At 38.3% G+C, this 15,603-nt stretch overlaps 1 protein-coding gene across 1 annotated transcript in view; it reads left to right on the plus strand.

Annotated features, from left to right (window-relative positions):
• SNTA1 (syntrophin alpha 1) overlaps positions 1-13,940 on the plus strand; it is a 53,305-nt gene extending 39,365 nt beyond the window's left edge. The window contains exons 3-8 of the mRNA XM_039344715.1: positions 2,023-2,218; positions 4,756-4,963; positions 5,855-5,985; positions 9,398-9,594; positions 10,145-10,332; positions 12,114-13,940. Coding sequence (XP_039200649.1) covers positions 2,023-2,218; positions 4,756-4,963; positions 5,855-5,985; positions 9,398-9,594; positions 10,145-10,332; positions 12,114-12,206 — 1,013 coding nt within the window. The 3' untranslated portion in view covers positions 12,207-13,940. The remainder of the gene's footprint in view (positions 1-2,022; positions 2,219-4,755; positions 4,964-5,854; positions 5,986-9,397; positions 9,595-10,144; positions 10,333-12,113) is intronic.
• Positions 13,941-15,603: the final 1,663 nt, after the last annotated feature.

A 15,603-nucleotide genomic window follows, 5' to 3' on the forward strand; every position in this document is an offset into this window, starting at 1 on the left:
TGAATACATTTAATGAAGCATTTCCAGTAGAAGCAGCAACATGGGACACAAATTTATTTTATTTTTTGTATCAATATTGGAATTGGCCTGAAGCGAAAAAGAAAGGCTTTGGGTTAGTTACCATCTGGTGTATTTGCATAACGATATTGGCATTTTGAGAATGTGGGTTGAGTTGATCTGTGCTGAGTGTTTTTTGGCATGTGATAGTCATGGCGTGATTGATTCATTGTGCATGCTGCTACTGGTAAAGTTATTCTGCAGTTATCAGGCCACCACAGGGCTGGGGGAAAAAAAAGTTTGTTGCTAAGTGCAGGCTTATTTGTTAATGCTTGAGTTAAACCTTTGAAGAATGCCATCTGCACCTACTGTGTCAGTTCAAGCAACAGTCATCCCACCCCCATTTTGGATTCTTTACTTCTTTGTATGTTATATTTGGACCTATCTTCAGAAAGAATTCAAAAATTTCAATTAGTCCAGTATGTGGAGGCCAAGAACTGTGTCTCAACAAGAGAAGCAAGACTGAATTTCTTAAAACTCTCCATTGATTGCCAGTTTGTAATTTGGACAAACTAATAATATCCTTGAAAGCTTATTTTTTCAAGGTCCCAAAAACACTGGGAAGTCAGGTGGCATGTAATAAATTACAACTACCACTGTTACTGCCACCGTTACTCTTGGGTACCAGATTCTAAAAGACTTGATTGCTCCTTCATGAGATTTCCCATCAGAAGAGGTCATCAGAGCTTCTGGCTTTTCAACATTAAACAATTGGCAACCAGAAAAATCTGTCCTTTTGCCTGAGCTTTGAGTAGCCATCAAGATTTTTCTATAATTTCTATTAGTAAAATTAGTATTGTATGTTTTCTACACAAATCTTCAAAAATTACATGTCCCAAGTATTTCTTGACTATTTTGAAGTTTGAATTATCATGGATTCTGATTATTATTTTTATAATGTATCATTAAAAAAAACCAAATTAAACAATTTTGTCATTTTGGGCCAATTACATCCTTATTAGAAGGAAGACCATGCATGTTGTATTTTGTAATCAGATTTACAACACAAAAGTTTTTATCTTTTGTTTTAAATTACTCTTCATATCTACACATGCTTAGGCTATCCCTATTTTAAAATTTATTTTGTATGATTTATTTCTTATTATTTTTATTTCATTATCTAAGACTAAAAAATAGATAGATAGATAGATGGATGGATGGATGGATGGATGGATAATAGATTACTTTTTCCCTTTTTTTGTGTCAGTCTTGACCCTAGGTAACTTCCTGGATTGTTTCTGCAGTTTTCTTTCTTTTTTTCTGAAAGTGGTTTACCTTTGCCTTCTTCCCTGGGTTGAGAAAAGTGATTGGTCCAAAATCACCAAGCTGCCTTCATGTCTAAGGCAAGATAAAACTCATAGTCTCCTGCTTTCTAGCTGGAATGTCCTAACCACTACACCAACACTATATATATGTATGGCATGCAGTTTCAAATGTATTATCTAACTGTGGCCATTGGTGGTATTTATCACAGAAACAAATACAATTTGATAGTTGGTTAGATAGGATAGAAACGTTGGTTATTTAAAAGCTCATGCTCTCTAGGAACTGAATAATCCAAAGAAAAGGTTGTGATGAATCTTTCACTTAAGTTTGTCATATCTATTCTGATCTCATTATTTGTTTTTTCTATTACTTGTGAACTCATTTTTTGTTAATGATTGTTTTAATTTATGTATAGAACATCAGATGGAGTAATCACTAATGTGTCATGAAAAATAATCTTGCAAATAGAGGACCTTTGCATAATTTTATACTGAATTATAAGAAAGTATATAAATAATATATAAAATGCAATTCTTCTTAAAGAAGGGAGGATTATGAGCCAGATATCTGCTTAGTCTGCTATCTAGGTATTAAATGTTATAGAGAAGTTGTCTGTTTATGGCTCGCCAATCTTCAAGTAGGACTTGGACTTAATGAATTGCATATTGAATGGTCTATGTTGTTTTTCCTCTATTCCAGTCAAATACATGAAGGAAATCTCTCCTTATTTTAAGAATTCCTCAACTGGTGCAACTGTAAGTTGGGATTCTTCACCAGGCTTTCAGAAGCAAGCTTCTCCAGCTCTTTCCCTGCAAGACCTCAAGGAAGGGAAGAATGTCCCATTAAAAATGTGCTACATATCAAGGAAGTGTCTTCCAAGTGATCCAGAAAACAGGTAACCCAATGATCACTCAGGTCATTATGCTTGAAGAATCCATCTGTTGGGAAAGGTATGTGAATGTATTAAAGGGTAATGGTGGACTCAAGCTCTCATCAATTCTAACTTTCATACAGTGATCAGAAATGATAGTCTGACATATAGTTATATAGCATTAATTCCATCAGAAGTCAAAACAAGGCAAAGAATGATTTGAATTGAGCATTAGAATTGCACTATTGCAAGCAATTAAGATTAGACTAGTCGTATATAGAGCAAAGCTCACAATTAGCCTTCTGAAAGCTTGGATGTCTCTTTGAATATTGAACCTCATGTAGCACAATGTCTTGATTACAACTGACAGTACTCTGTAAATTAGTGATAAAGCATACATAAATAATTGAACACATGCATAAAGGGTATGTGGATTTGCATATTCATACAACTCTGAATGCACTAGACAAATTCTATACTTACAAAAAAGTGTCCTTCAGGGTAAACTAGTAGTATTATTCTAACACTAAGGCATCAGGCAACCACCACAAAGCATTTCTGGTAAAAAGATAATGTAATTTTTGAAATTCATAATTCAAAAGTTACTTTCATCTTTCTTTCAGCCCCAGCAATATGGGGACAATCATAATTTAAAGAGGTTAAAAGGCTACTATTAAAGTGCTTTGAGCAGTCAACATGAAGTGTCATTACTTCTCATTTGGATAGGAAAATGAGATGTATAATGATAGTCCCTACAATACACACACAACTGTGTTAAATATGGGTCCTAAAAGAATTCTGGGATTGTCAGAGGTGTCATAGATAGTCAGCCCCACTATGTAGTGTCACAGGTTCCGACTAATGAAGCACTTCAAAGAACTTTCAGGCATGTTTCCTAAAGTCTTTATTAGAGCTACAATTTTGCCAGTCACCATGATGGACGGGTTGATGCCAGAATCTGACTTCCTTTCGCTGGCATCAAGCTTTTCTTGCTAAACCCCTCCCTTCTCATGCAGTCCCAGGTCACATTATCCAATTAGTGTGAAGGTCAAAAGTTTACTTCCTCTTTCTTTCCCGGGCTTTTCCCCCCCCACTCTAAGCTAAGTATTAACCCAATAAATACCAGACAGTTTTGCATATTGTCAAAGCAAGAATATACAGTATTTGCAGCATTGACATGTAGACTGGACCAGGAAATTATCTCCATAGGAAGACTAGAATTATTTTTAGTAAGACTGGCTATAACAACAGAATCTTGCAAGTCTGATTGTGTTGTACTTCCCCTCTTTCTTATATCCCAGTGACTCAAGGAGGCATCAGCCATTGTCACTTTTAAAATTATCTTGTTTCTCAGAACTTAAAAATGTCTTGACTTCTTTTGCCAAATTCTTCCATATTCTCAACAAGGTCTCTCTACATAGATCTATTTTATTTACTTATTTTACTGTGCTTTTAGGCCACTCTGGTCACAAAAAATTCTGAACAGTGTACATTCGAATATTTGCAAATGTACAATAAAACAAAAAGTCACCAGGAATATTAATGTCTTAAACCAAAAAATTCCATTGTTAGAGAGAAAGACATCACAACATTCTGACAGCTGAGATCTGCTGGAATAACCACATTTAATCCCCTTTCTGAACCTACAACCAATTGGGGCCATCTGGCTATCTGGAGAATACTGTTCACCAAAAGGGGGGTAATAACTGAGAAGTGGGCTAATAACTAAAATAACCATGATCAGTGAGAATTGCATTCCCAAAACAGAAGAATATGAAGAGAATCTACTGGGAGTGGGCAGTCCTGCTGATACCCAGATCCTGAATCAAGAGATGCTTTAAAAGTGATAGTACCTTGACTTAAAGCCAGAAGCCAACCAGCTCTCAAAGTAGTGATGTTTTATATAGACAAATTAGGAGGTGCTCGTGACTATTCAGATTGCTGCATTTGGATCCACTTTTCTAAATACTCTTCAAGGGTAGCTCTATGAAGAGTGCATTGTAAATAGTCCAGTTGAGAAATGACTAAGGAATGACTATCTGTGAAGGAAATCTTTTCCATTCCAGGCAGGGTTATAGTTGGCACACTAAAGGAGCCTATTAGCTACATCTCTACATGCTCACTGAGCAGGAACTGCGACTATGAGCCCTTAACCCCTCCCCCCCAATTCTATTCCAATTCCATATAGGGAAATCTAACCTTATTCAGAATTAAATACAGTATTTCTTTCTAGAATCAGATAGTTCCCAAACCCATAACCATTTATTTTGCTGAACTGAGCCTAAAACAGATTTAGATGTATTGCATCGAAACCACAGACTTTAGAAAGCAAAGGCTCTGAATCTGTGTTATGCTACATGAAGGTGACCTGATCCTCTGTTTCCCTAAGAAGCAGGGGGCTATGTTGATGAGATCATAACAATTATGAGCCTGTGTGATCATGAACTATCTAAGACAAAGGCTTTGCAACTAGGAATTCAGAAAAATTGCTGGGCATTTTATGACAACAGTTTCCATTTTGGCTCCCCACATTTCAGTCTTAAGGAAAATTCATCTTGCAGGTACCTAGAAGTGTGTTCGGCAGATGGACGGATCTCCTTGTTCCTTCGAGCAAAAGAGGAAGCATCTGCCCAGTCTTGGTTCAATGCTATTCATAGCAATGTTAGCATTCTGTTGCCAAGAGTCAAAGAGGAGCTGAAGGCCTTACAATCAGGACTTGGCATTGTAGGAAATAGAAACATCAAGCACATTGGCTGGCTCACAGAACAGGTAAGATTGGGGTTCCTAGTTTGATTTGCACTGATTCTAGTGAGAAAAATAATTGTAGTATTCACTGATCAGGGAAGACAAAGCCATGTTAAAGTCAGGGGTGAGCAACACAGAACTTGCATGCAAATCCCCCTTTTTTGGTAGCTACTAGATCAGGGGTCTTCAAACTTGGCCCTTTTATGACTTGTGGACTTCAACTCCCAGAATTCCTCAGCCAGCATGCCTGGCTGAGGAATTCTGGGAGTTGAAGTCCACAAGTCATAAAAGGGCCAAGTTTGAAGACCCCTATACTAGATCCTCTCTAACCCCAGTTTCTGCTCATTTGAAGGTGGGGACATATAAATATTTTTAAGGTTGTTCTTGCTGGCAACAGAATTGCAGGCAACAGAATTTCATTTTTAATATGGGCCAGTGTACTCATAGTAAAAAAAAATGACAATAAAGGTTACCATATATTATCTTATTATCATAGTATAGATTTTGCATGGCTCTGAGTCTCATGTTCAGTTCCTAGCATTTAAGGTATAGCTGAAAAAGGCCTTTGAATGAAACTCAGGAGAGCATTTGTCATTTTGTACAGATTTTTTTAGACCAGCTGGACTGACGTAGTAGCTTCCTGTGAATCTTTAAAGATCTCATAACAAAAAATTAATCATGTCGGTAGAAGAATAATAGAAAAAGGATAATTCTATACTAACTCCATGAATTCCTTTGATTATGTTGCTCTGGTACTTGTCACTCCAATATACCTAGTGATGTGCTTTATTCAAATGCACTTTTTACAAGATGCCAGCAAAAATATCACTTCCATTCTTAGAGGGCATTTTCCAGTGGCATATGTCAATTTGGCTGCCATTCTGACAGCTGCACCTTTTACGTTCTTATTTGCAGCTCCCAGGTGATGGAACAAAAAATATCCTTGCTATTCTCACAGAGAAGGAGCTTCTTTTCTATGGCAATCTCCCCCAAAACAGAGATGTTCTGAACAAGCCAACTCACAGATTCCCTCTTATAGCCACCAGGTAATTACAAATGACAGCAGTTTGGCTTAGGGATGTTGTTCTCTTTTCTTCCAGGGAAAGCATTTGGGAAAAGGTACATTTTTGAATAGTGTGTTACAACATCTTACTCCAAGAAATGTTCCCTCTTTAATGAAGTATTGTCTTCTGTCCAGCCTGGTTGATCCTTACATTGCAGCCACCCTAGAGGTGGAACAAAGTGAAACAATTGTGTAGCAAAATGTTTTTGTTGAAGTACATTTGGGGTCAGAAAATCATAAAAGATTGGTCTGTTGCAACCATGTAAATGCATTGTTTGTCTATTTGCCTACCTGCCTGCATATCTCTCTCTCTTCTCTTTCTCTCTCTCTCTCTCTCTCTCTCTCTCTCTCTCTCTCTCTCTCTCTCTCTCTCTATCTATCTATCCTTAATAATATTAAAAACACGAATCCCAGGTATACACATGTCATGAAATTGATAAACAAAAATGATCACCAGGATAAAATCATAAACAAAACTGTTTAATCTACAAAAATACTGAGCTTTCGTCGGCCATATATATTGTAACTTGAAGCTTTTAGAGACTGCTCCATATGAATGCAATCCTCAGTTTCTTTGCTGGCTTTTAGTGCAAAAGTTACTTCCATCCTATGCTGTTGCAAGCCATTCATTCTACAGCAGGGGTGTCAAACTCGCAACGTCACATGATGTGTCACGATGTATTGCGACTTTTTTGCCACTGCCAGCAATGGGATGGGCGCAGTTTTGCTATGATGCATCCGGCCCACAGGCTGGCAGTTTGATTATTTTGATTGGAAAAAGGGAGGCTAAAATTCTTCCAAAAATGCATTTTGATTGTTCAGGCATTCTTAAACATCTTAAATAGTCTTCAGGAATTTTAGAAGGGAAAAATGCTTGTATCAGAAATAGAATGTTTGTCCTGCTGCCCTAAGGGTTTTCTAAGGTTTTACTGCCACCTTGCGCCAAGAGACTGAATAGGGATGAAATGAAATAGAAGAGGGACAGAACTTGTCAGCCTAAATAGGAAGCTAAATAAATGGCACATTTCCCTGAGCCCCAAGGTGTAAGAAAAGCCACCCATTCAGTCATCCTGTATACATGTGAGATTTCATTATCTTAAGGTGACCAACTTTTTTACAACAAAAAGGAGGACACAAATAAATTGAAGAAAAAAATATCGTAAATAAAAAAAACATTGTATTTATTGCAACAATAATACAGAATACACTATAATATGATAAATGCATAATAAAAAACATTTGTAACAATAACATTTTATATTGTAATTATGCTTACATGCCTATTAATTATTTAAATGAGTACTTTTCCACTGAATGAATATTTTTTGTCAATGTATCATCTTCTAACAATATATTGGAAATATCTGAACAAGAAATATCCTTCATATTGAATTTTACAGCAAGTGCTGCAGCTAGAGTATCAACATTCAATCTCGATTTCTCACTTGTCCAAAAATCTACACGGCTGGATTGCGCAGGGGTGGGCGGCGGAGGCAGGTGTTGTGAGCCAGATGCTCTAGGATGGCCATGTAGGTGCGCAGGGTGAGGTGGTGGCAGCGCAAGTTAACACTGCGTAGACCATCAGCTGGCACAGCCCATGGAAGGTCAATTGCCCGCCATGCCCCCGCCCATAGCCGCCCCGCCAGCACCGCTGCCCTGCTATGGAGAGTCGGCCCCGCGGCTCGCAAAGCACCAGCCGAGCCAGCTCTGGCCCTGCAGCCGCCCCCCAGCACCACCACCCACCCTGCGCATCTCCGTAGAGCCGGCCCCACGGCTCGCAAAGGCAAAGCACCAGCCGCGCCAGCTCCGGCCCTGCAGCCACTCCCCCAGCTGTCCCCCCAGCACCATGGCCCACCCTGCGCATCCCCGTAGAGCCGGCCCCGCGGCTTGCAAAGGCAAAGCACCAGCCACGCCGGCTCCGGCCCTGCAGCCGCCCACCCCAGCTGCCCCCCAGCACCACCGCCCACCCTGCACATCCCCGTAGAGCCGGCCCCACGGCTCGCAAAGGCAAAGCACCAGCTGCCCCAGCTCCGGCCCTGCAGCTGCCCCCCAGCCGCCCCCCAATACCACTGCCCACCCTGCGCATCCCCGTAGAGCCAGCCCCGCAGCTCGTAAAGCACCAGCCGTGCTGGCTCCGGCCCTGCAGCCACCCCCCAGCGGCTCCCCAGCACCACTGCCTACCCTGTGCATCCCTGTGTAGAACCAAACAGGAAAGATCAAGAGAAATTTACCGCTCCAGTCTCCTCCAGCTATCTGCAGAACTAAGTAGGAGATGGTGTAGTTGGGTAGCAGTGAGGGGTGCAAAATTCCTGCAACTTGCACTTGCAAAGTTTGCCGCCCAGGTGTTTTGGCGCACTCAGCAGCAATTCCTATTGGCTTTCGAAAGCCAATGGAGGAGTAGCACAGCTCAGGCAAAAGTTGAAAAAAAAACATCAAAAAAAGGTCCCGGAACGCCTTCTGAGCATTCTATGAGGGAAAAAAAGCCCTGCAGATTAGTCTTCAAATATAGAAAAAGAAGACATTTAGAAGGACATTTTTTGAGGGAGGACAGAACTCAAAAAAGGAGGACTGTCCTCCCAAAAGGAGGACGGTTGGTCACCTTAATTATCTTGAGATTTGGGTAAAACATTTATTTGAAGAGAGCTGAGAATTTCCTTGATTCTCCTCAGTAATTGGCACTTGGAAATGTTTAGGTTGCCCCTGCAGTTGAGAAAGAATATTTTTGATTCTTGTGATTAGTCCTTTGCTCCCTGGATTTCCATTGTGCTCTTTTCTTATGGCCAAAGAGGCCCTGGCCTTTTGTTCACATCTGCTTTTCTCTTGCTGGAAACAATTTCACCAGGCACTTAAGGGCCTAGTTCATATGCCTGGCCCTTCCTGGGATGTTAATTTCATTTCTAAATGTAATTAAGTCTCCTCCTTTGTTGATTTTTTTTTTAAAAAGAGGAATTGCCTAGAGTCATTTTAATAATTTCCAAGAGTCAGTCTTTTATTGCTAGAGTATGATTGGATCTGCAGCTTCAAAGTACTTCATATCAGAGTCCAGTTATTAATTAACTCTGTTTCTGCATGAATGAAAAAGAGAGCCAGAAAAGGAAAAAAGATCTAATTAATATTGTTATTTTTATTGTTATTGTTATTTTTCTTGTATTGGGTGCAAGATAAGGAACTGATGGAACTACAAAAATGGTACAAGAGTGGCCTCTAGTGGCTGTTATCACACATAATTAGTCAACACACTCAACGAAAAAATGATTTAATTTTTTTTTCTGGCGACTGCTACACATTTTACTTTACAATAAGCCTGTCTTTGTACTTGATAAAAAGCCATATCCAATTGCAATTAATGACCTTTATATCTAAAACTTCCTTTTTTTCACCTCTGATCCATCCAGGCTTGTACACTCTGGCCCATCAAAAGGTTCTTTATTGTACGACTCAGAACTCTCTTTTGCTTTGCGGACTGGAACTAAGAAAGGTGTGGAGACACATCTTTTTAGTGTGGAGACACACCGGGACCTAGCCACATGGACAAGAATGCTGGTGGATGGTTGCCATAATGCAGCTGAGTGTGTCCAGGAAGTGTCAACTGGTGAGCAAGCAGATGGGCTTCATGCTTAGGGTTTGCCATAGAAACTTTAATGAACTGGTGTGAAAGCATGGTCTGCCTGCTTGGTGAAACTTTTCTGCTTGCCAATTCTGCATTGTAATACCAGTATAGAATTAGGCATTCTTTGTCAAGGATTTTATTGTGCTCCTTAATTCAGTAACTTCAAACAGGATAGGGCAACTCATTACGAGAGAAGCCAGTTTTGGTAACAAATTTAACAAACTCAGTCCATCATGAAAGACGTAGGTTAGTTGCTGCCAATACTTTTTACAATATCTTTGATGACCAAGAAATGAGTAATAGTACTTCTGATTGAAATGCTTTTTCTTTTTGTCTCCTTCAGTGTTTTTATTACTGAAGTAGAAAATAATTTGGTACATAGTGAAGTAATCATATTCATGGTAATTTGATTTATAATTTGAATTACATTTGAATTCAAGTAACATTTTGTTTTTATTCTCTTGGCTTGAAATTATTATTGCCTCCTGTCCTAACAAGTAGATTTATATTTTTTTTCCTGCCCCCCCCCCAGCTTGTACATGGAAGGGGAGGGACTGCACCCTGTCCATCCACATTGACAAGGGTTTCACCATCTCCACCCTGGAGCCAGGCCTCACCAATGTTGTTCTTCTCCAGCAACCCTTTGAGAAGCTACAGATGTCTTCAGATGATGGGGCCAAGATGCTTCACTTGGATTTTGGCAGCTCAGAGGGAGAGATTGTGGGTTTTCTTTTTTGTTTTATTTAGTCTCTCTCTCTCTCTCTCTCTCTCTCTGTGTGTGTGTGTGTGTGTAGCCTTTACTTTGATAACTGAAAATAGCTTAAGTGGAAGTTGTCTGTAATTTTATCTCCACTATAAGCATTCTTTTGAAATAGGTTGGATTGAGAGAGTGATGAACTTTAGTCTGCCTGTTCCAAATCCACATCTTAACTACCACAAACTAAGATTTATTTTCTTCTTTTGTTCTTTCAATAAGTTTGCAGGAAGTGATCTAGGGTTTCTATATCTTAATGAGGCCTGTGCAAGGGAACAACATGATTCTCCTTGGCCATTTAGGTTGTCTAAATCTTCTTCCAATACTCCCAATATCTGGAAGGGGCCTCAAAAGTAAGATGAAGTGATATAATGTGGCTACTTTGTTTTTAAAAGCAAGGTGCTGTGCTATTTCACAAAACATTTCTTAAAGCAAAATACCCTGTAATCTATATTGTAGTGTTAGGCCATTGGTTGTTTTGAATGGCAACTGTTTGCACAGCCGATGACAAAAGATTGTGGAAATTGGAGGGCATCGGGCTGAATACAGGATGATGTGCCAAAGATGTCCTTAGGAGAAGCTCCTCAGCCCCTGGAACTATTGCAGAGGCAGGAAGGAAGGCCTTGCCTAGGAATTTGAGAGACATTTTCCCCTTTCCTTGTGCTCCCCCAGCTGCAACGTTTGCAGAAACAAAAGTAATAGAAGCTGCTCTGGAAAACTGTTGTCTGTAATTTCCTAAACTGTGCCCCAAAGGAGAAGGCTTTTCTGAGGGAATCTGATATAGTCCTTTTTGCTCAGGACTTCAGATGTTTGACCAAAGCCCTTGGTCAAAACATGGATATGGTGAAAATAAAGTGTAGGTCAATGTTCTCCAACTCAGGAGGTCTTTAGATATGAGAACTTCCTTTAATTCCTAATGTTATTGGCCAGTGTTGAATTTCATACATCTGGAGGGAGCAAACATTAGATAACATTATTATAGGCCCAAAAAATTATGCATGATTTTGAATTCCAGATTAGAATGCTACATACAGATAAGCAAGACAATAATTGATTTTGAAGCATGCTTTCAAAAAAAAAAAAAACCTGTCAAGGAAAAATCTTGGTCTCTGCATTGTGCCTATGCATAATATTTAGTTTCAATGGTTTCAGTGAATAATATTCAGCATCTTGGATAGTTCTTCAAACACTTTTAGGGGTGCTTTCCTCAGCTGCTCTGACCCACCCCAATCGTTAGGCCTTCTCCTTTCTTTCTGACCCTTCATTATTTAAGAATAAACATAAAATAATGGATTATGCAGAGATGCAAATATCCTCACATTGATATAATAGTATGTGCAGAGATTTTAAAATGTAGATGGAGCACTGGTCTCATTATTATTGTTGTTGTTGCAATTCACCATAAAGAATGGCTGGAGTAAATTTAACTAGCCAAGGACTGTGCTCTTACAATTTTGATCTATAATTATTGTTACTTATAAGACATAATGAAAATTGTTCTGTAATATGTTAAGGCTGTAGACTTCTTATATACTAATGAATACATTAGAACTGATTATCCCCTGCAACACTGGATTCAGTTACTTCTTTACTGCAGATATTCAGGAAGCAATAAATTGGATAAACACTTCTGTTTTTGCTACTTGCTAGCTATTACCCAGCTAGTGGCATAGACTAATTTAAGAAATGTAAAGAGAAGAAATGTGTATAGCTTACTCATCAATATCTATATTTCCCTTCACTGCAGCAACTAGATCTTCATTCCTGTCCCAAAACGATTGTCTTCATCATCCATTCGTTCCTCTCTGCCAAGGTGACCCGGCTTGGATTATTGGCATAGGGACATAGAGCAAACTCTGGAGAGAAGCAAGATTTTGTGCAAGCTATGCAGTATGGTTCTACCTTCATGGTGAAAATAAAGGGTTGAAATACAGACTAGAACAAGAACAACATTTCAGCATCCACAGCTGAAATAAAAAACTGTTAAACTTCAGGGACAACTGAAGAAAGCAAATGGACAGCTGTCCAGAATCTCCATCTTAAGACTTGACAACTTGATACCAAGATGACATCACCATCCCATCTCCTACATCAGAAGCTTGAAAAAAGGTGAAGGTGTCATACCAATCCAGTTTAGCCATCACATTAGTGCCTTGAAGATATTTTATATATACATAAATATATAAATATATATATATATCAAATCTGTTTGTATCAAGGTTTTATATTTATATATAGTTCATTTGCTCTCTTAGTGGTTTTTAGTCTAGCGTTTCAACACTATTTTAGACTCAAGATACTATACTGTACCGACCTATCTGGGACTAATCCATGAACTCAGAAGGATTTATTTTTAAGTGAACATGCATTAGGTTGAACTGAAAATTCAGCGAAAGTGCTTAAAATTTAGCAGAAAGCCATTTTTTTTACATGCAGCCGACAAAAGTTAACTGTCTAAATCCAATCTTTTTTATTTATCTAAAATTTGGAAATAGTTACAAAAGGCTTTTTTTAAGGAAACAGCAAGAAATAACTTTAATCTTACTTAATCCTAGCCCCATAATTTTTATTTGTCAAATATAACTGGAGGTGCTTTTGACGGGGGAAGCAATTAATTTTATGAGCTAAAATTGTGCATGAAATTTGTTTTCATTTTTGTCAGAATAAATCTAGATTGCTGAAGATGACTAAAGCAAACCTTTTCCAATTTATCTTGAAAGTAATGTTTGGAATTACTCATTGAGCTTGAAATCTATCAATTTTTGACACAACAGTGGCTCTCAATTTAATTTTAATTGGAGTGGCTTTTTAGCTGCCAACTGCTGCCATGGTTATTATCAGTCTAATCAGGATTCTGTTGTTTAACAATCTTAACTATATTGAAACTGCCTACATAACTTTTCATGTTTTGCTCTTCTAATAAGTTTTAATTTATATATTAGTGAATTAATATTAGGCAGACTGTAACACACACATTCTAAACACAGCATGACTGTTAATTAAATGAAAACTGACAATGAGAAATTTTCTAAATGTCAAATGTAAATATAAATTTTAAGTGGTTCTTAGATTACATCCCAGGATCCAGAAGGTTGGGCAAATTGTTCCCACAGAGATTAAACTGGATCCAACTAACCCAATCGCCTTGTACCCACTTAAAAAAAAAAGCAACGGGGGGGGGGGAGAGATGGAACTACATATTGTGCCTCTTCAATTCCAGAAAAAGCCATATATTCAGCTTTTATGTTTCAGTTATTGCACAACCACAGCTGTTTCTTCACTATTGTCAATAAATGCAGAAGACAAAGGGGTAAATATTTCTCCTACCTATGATTATAGTGATGCCGCAACGAACAAACAGATAGAACATGCCATTTCAAGAATGGTATCTGGAATTTTATGGGTACAAAGTATGCGCTGTGGAATTGGGTGATTTTATATACATAACTCTCCAACTATATCACTGTCTGTATGCTATTACTATTCACCAGAGCACAAAATAACACTGCAAGAAATTGTTGCTAAACAAACAATGATTATATTATATTGCACTTATAAAAATAACTTCAGCTGATGGGATAATAGAAATGGCTTATGAAGACATCCATTCTATGTATATAAATGAGAAAGAAAGAGAATTGCATAAACGGTGGGAAAGATACACAGATCCTACAGCTCTGAAGGACAAAAAAGCTTTGTCTCAGGTGTGTAGAGCTACGAACAGGCATATTGTGAGTTTTCAAAATCATAGTGATTGTCTTAATCTGCCTCTTAGCCGGTACCAGGCGATCCAGCAGTTTCTACAACTGACCCCAGATTTCCTACAAAAGGAGACTCTGGAAAACTTGCTGAGATGAATGGTCTCTTTAAAGTTGTTAAGCCCATTTTAGAAGAGTAAACCATCTTTTGATATCAAGTACCAGACATCAGCTGGTTCTCCTGATTGATTCTCCTCTGCACTTTTGGCCACAACACAGGGAAGGCTTTTTTGTGTGTTTCTATAGTCCAGATTATTGTTGTAGTGTGTCTATTTTGCTGGGCTTTCTTTTGTTTTACTTCTTAAGAACATGGTGGCAATATCAAGAGAAGCTTCACATACCTTTTTGGAGGGTATTTTATTAACAAAATCATACTACTGAAATTTGTTACTTTGCTATTGAATTTTAGCTGCATATTTGGAACTTTGAGGATTACAAAAATGTGATGGGAGGGGTACATTCATTAAATAGGTTTCTCACTCTATTTTAGTAAAATCAAAGCAACTACAGGTAATGAGAAGAAATATTTCTGGCTATCAATCTCCCAACTATATGTACTTAAGGTGTATGTCTATCAATTATCACAAACTTTCTTTTGAGAAATCTTCACTGTCTTGGCTAATTTTCCTAGTTTTTCAATTCTTTCCATGTTTAGCGATGAATGATAGCATGAGTACATACAGACACTTAATCATTCATATTAGCCTTCTCCAATCTGGTACCTTCTATTTAGACTGGTTGAAAGGTCCTGCTCACTGGGAATTCTGAAAGCCTACTGAATTGGAGAGGACAAGTTGAGGAAGACTGATTAATACAGATCGCAGAATCAATTCCCCGTGCAGAACATCCCCCCCCCAATGCTTTTCTTTTAAAGTAGGTACATGGACTTGAAAGTTGTATTTATACTGAAGTTTCACGACAGACTTCAGACTTTCACGTTCATAGTTCAACCTTGCCTGGTTTTATGATTGTACAATCAGTGCAAGAAAAAAGAAAGAAAAGAAAACCAAAACAGAAAAGGTACACCAAAGAAAGTCTATTTTCATGCTTTTTTTTCCTTTCCCCATAAGCAAAACTACAGTGATAGTTGTAGTGGATTTATATTCAGCATATCAGGTACTTTATGTTCACATGAGCTAATTCCCCCATTCTTTCAAATTGCAGTCGAGTGTTGGGAAAATGTTAAAAGTTAAGAGACTATATACCATAGAAATTTTATGCAGGCTGAGAAATTCCTCTCTTTTGTAGGAAACACAGAAGTTTTCATGCAGATACACTACTTGTGCATTGAACTCTTTCTGACTCAGTTCCATTTGCAGATACAATGGAGCATATGTTATACTCAGATTCTTTGTAGGACAAGAGAGTATTAGTTTTTGAAGTAACACATTTCATTATATGGTACACATGTTTTTTGGTGGGCTGTAGCTCATTTCATCAGAGGTGTGGATACCACCCACTTACTCCCCTGGAAATCCT

Source organism: Crotalus tigris, unplaced genomic scaffold, assembly GCF_016545835.1.
Source record: "Crotalus tigris isolate CLP2741 ecotype Arizona unplaced genomic scaffold, ASM1654583v1 scf7180000017935.1779662, whole genome shotgun sequence".
In the NCBI taxonomy this organism is placed as follows: domain Eukaryota; kingdom Metazoa; phylum Chordata; class Lepidosauria; order Squamata; family Viperidae; genus Crotalus; species Crotalus tigris.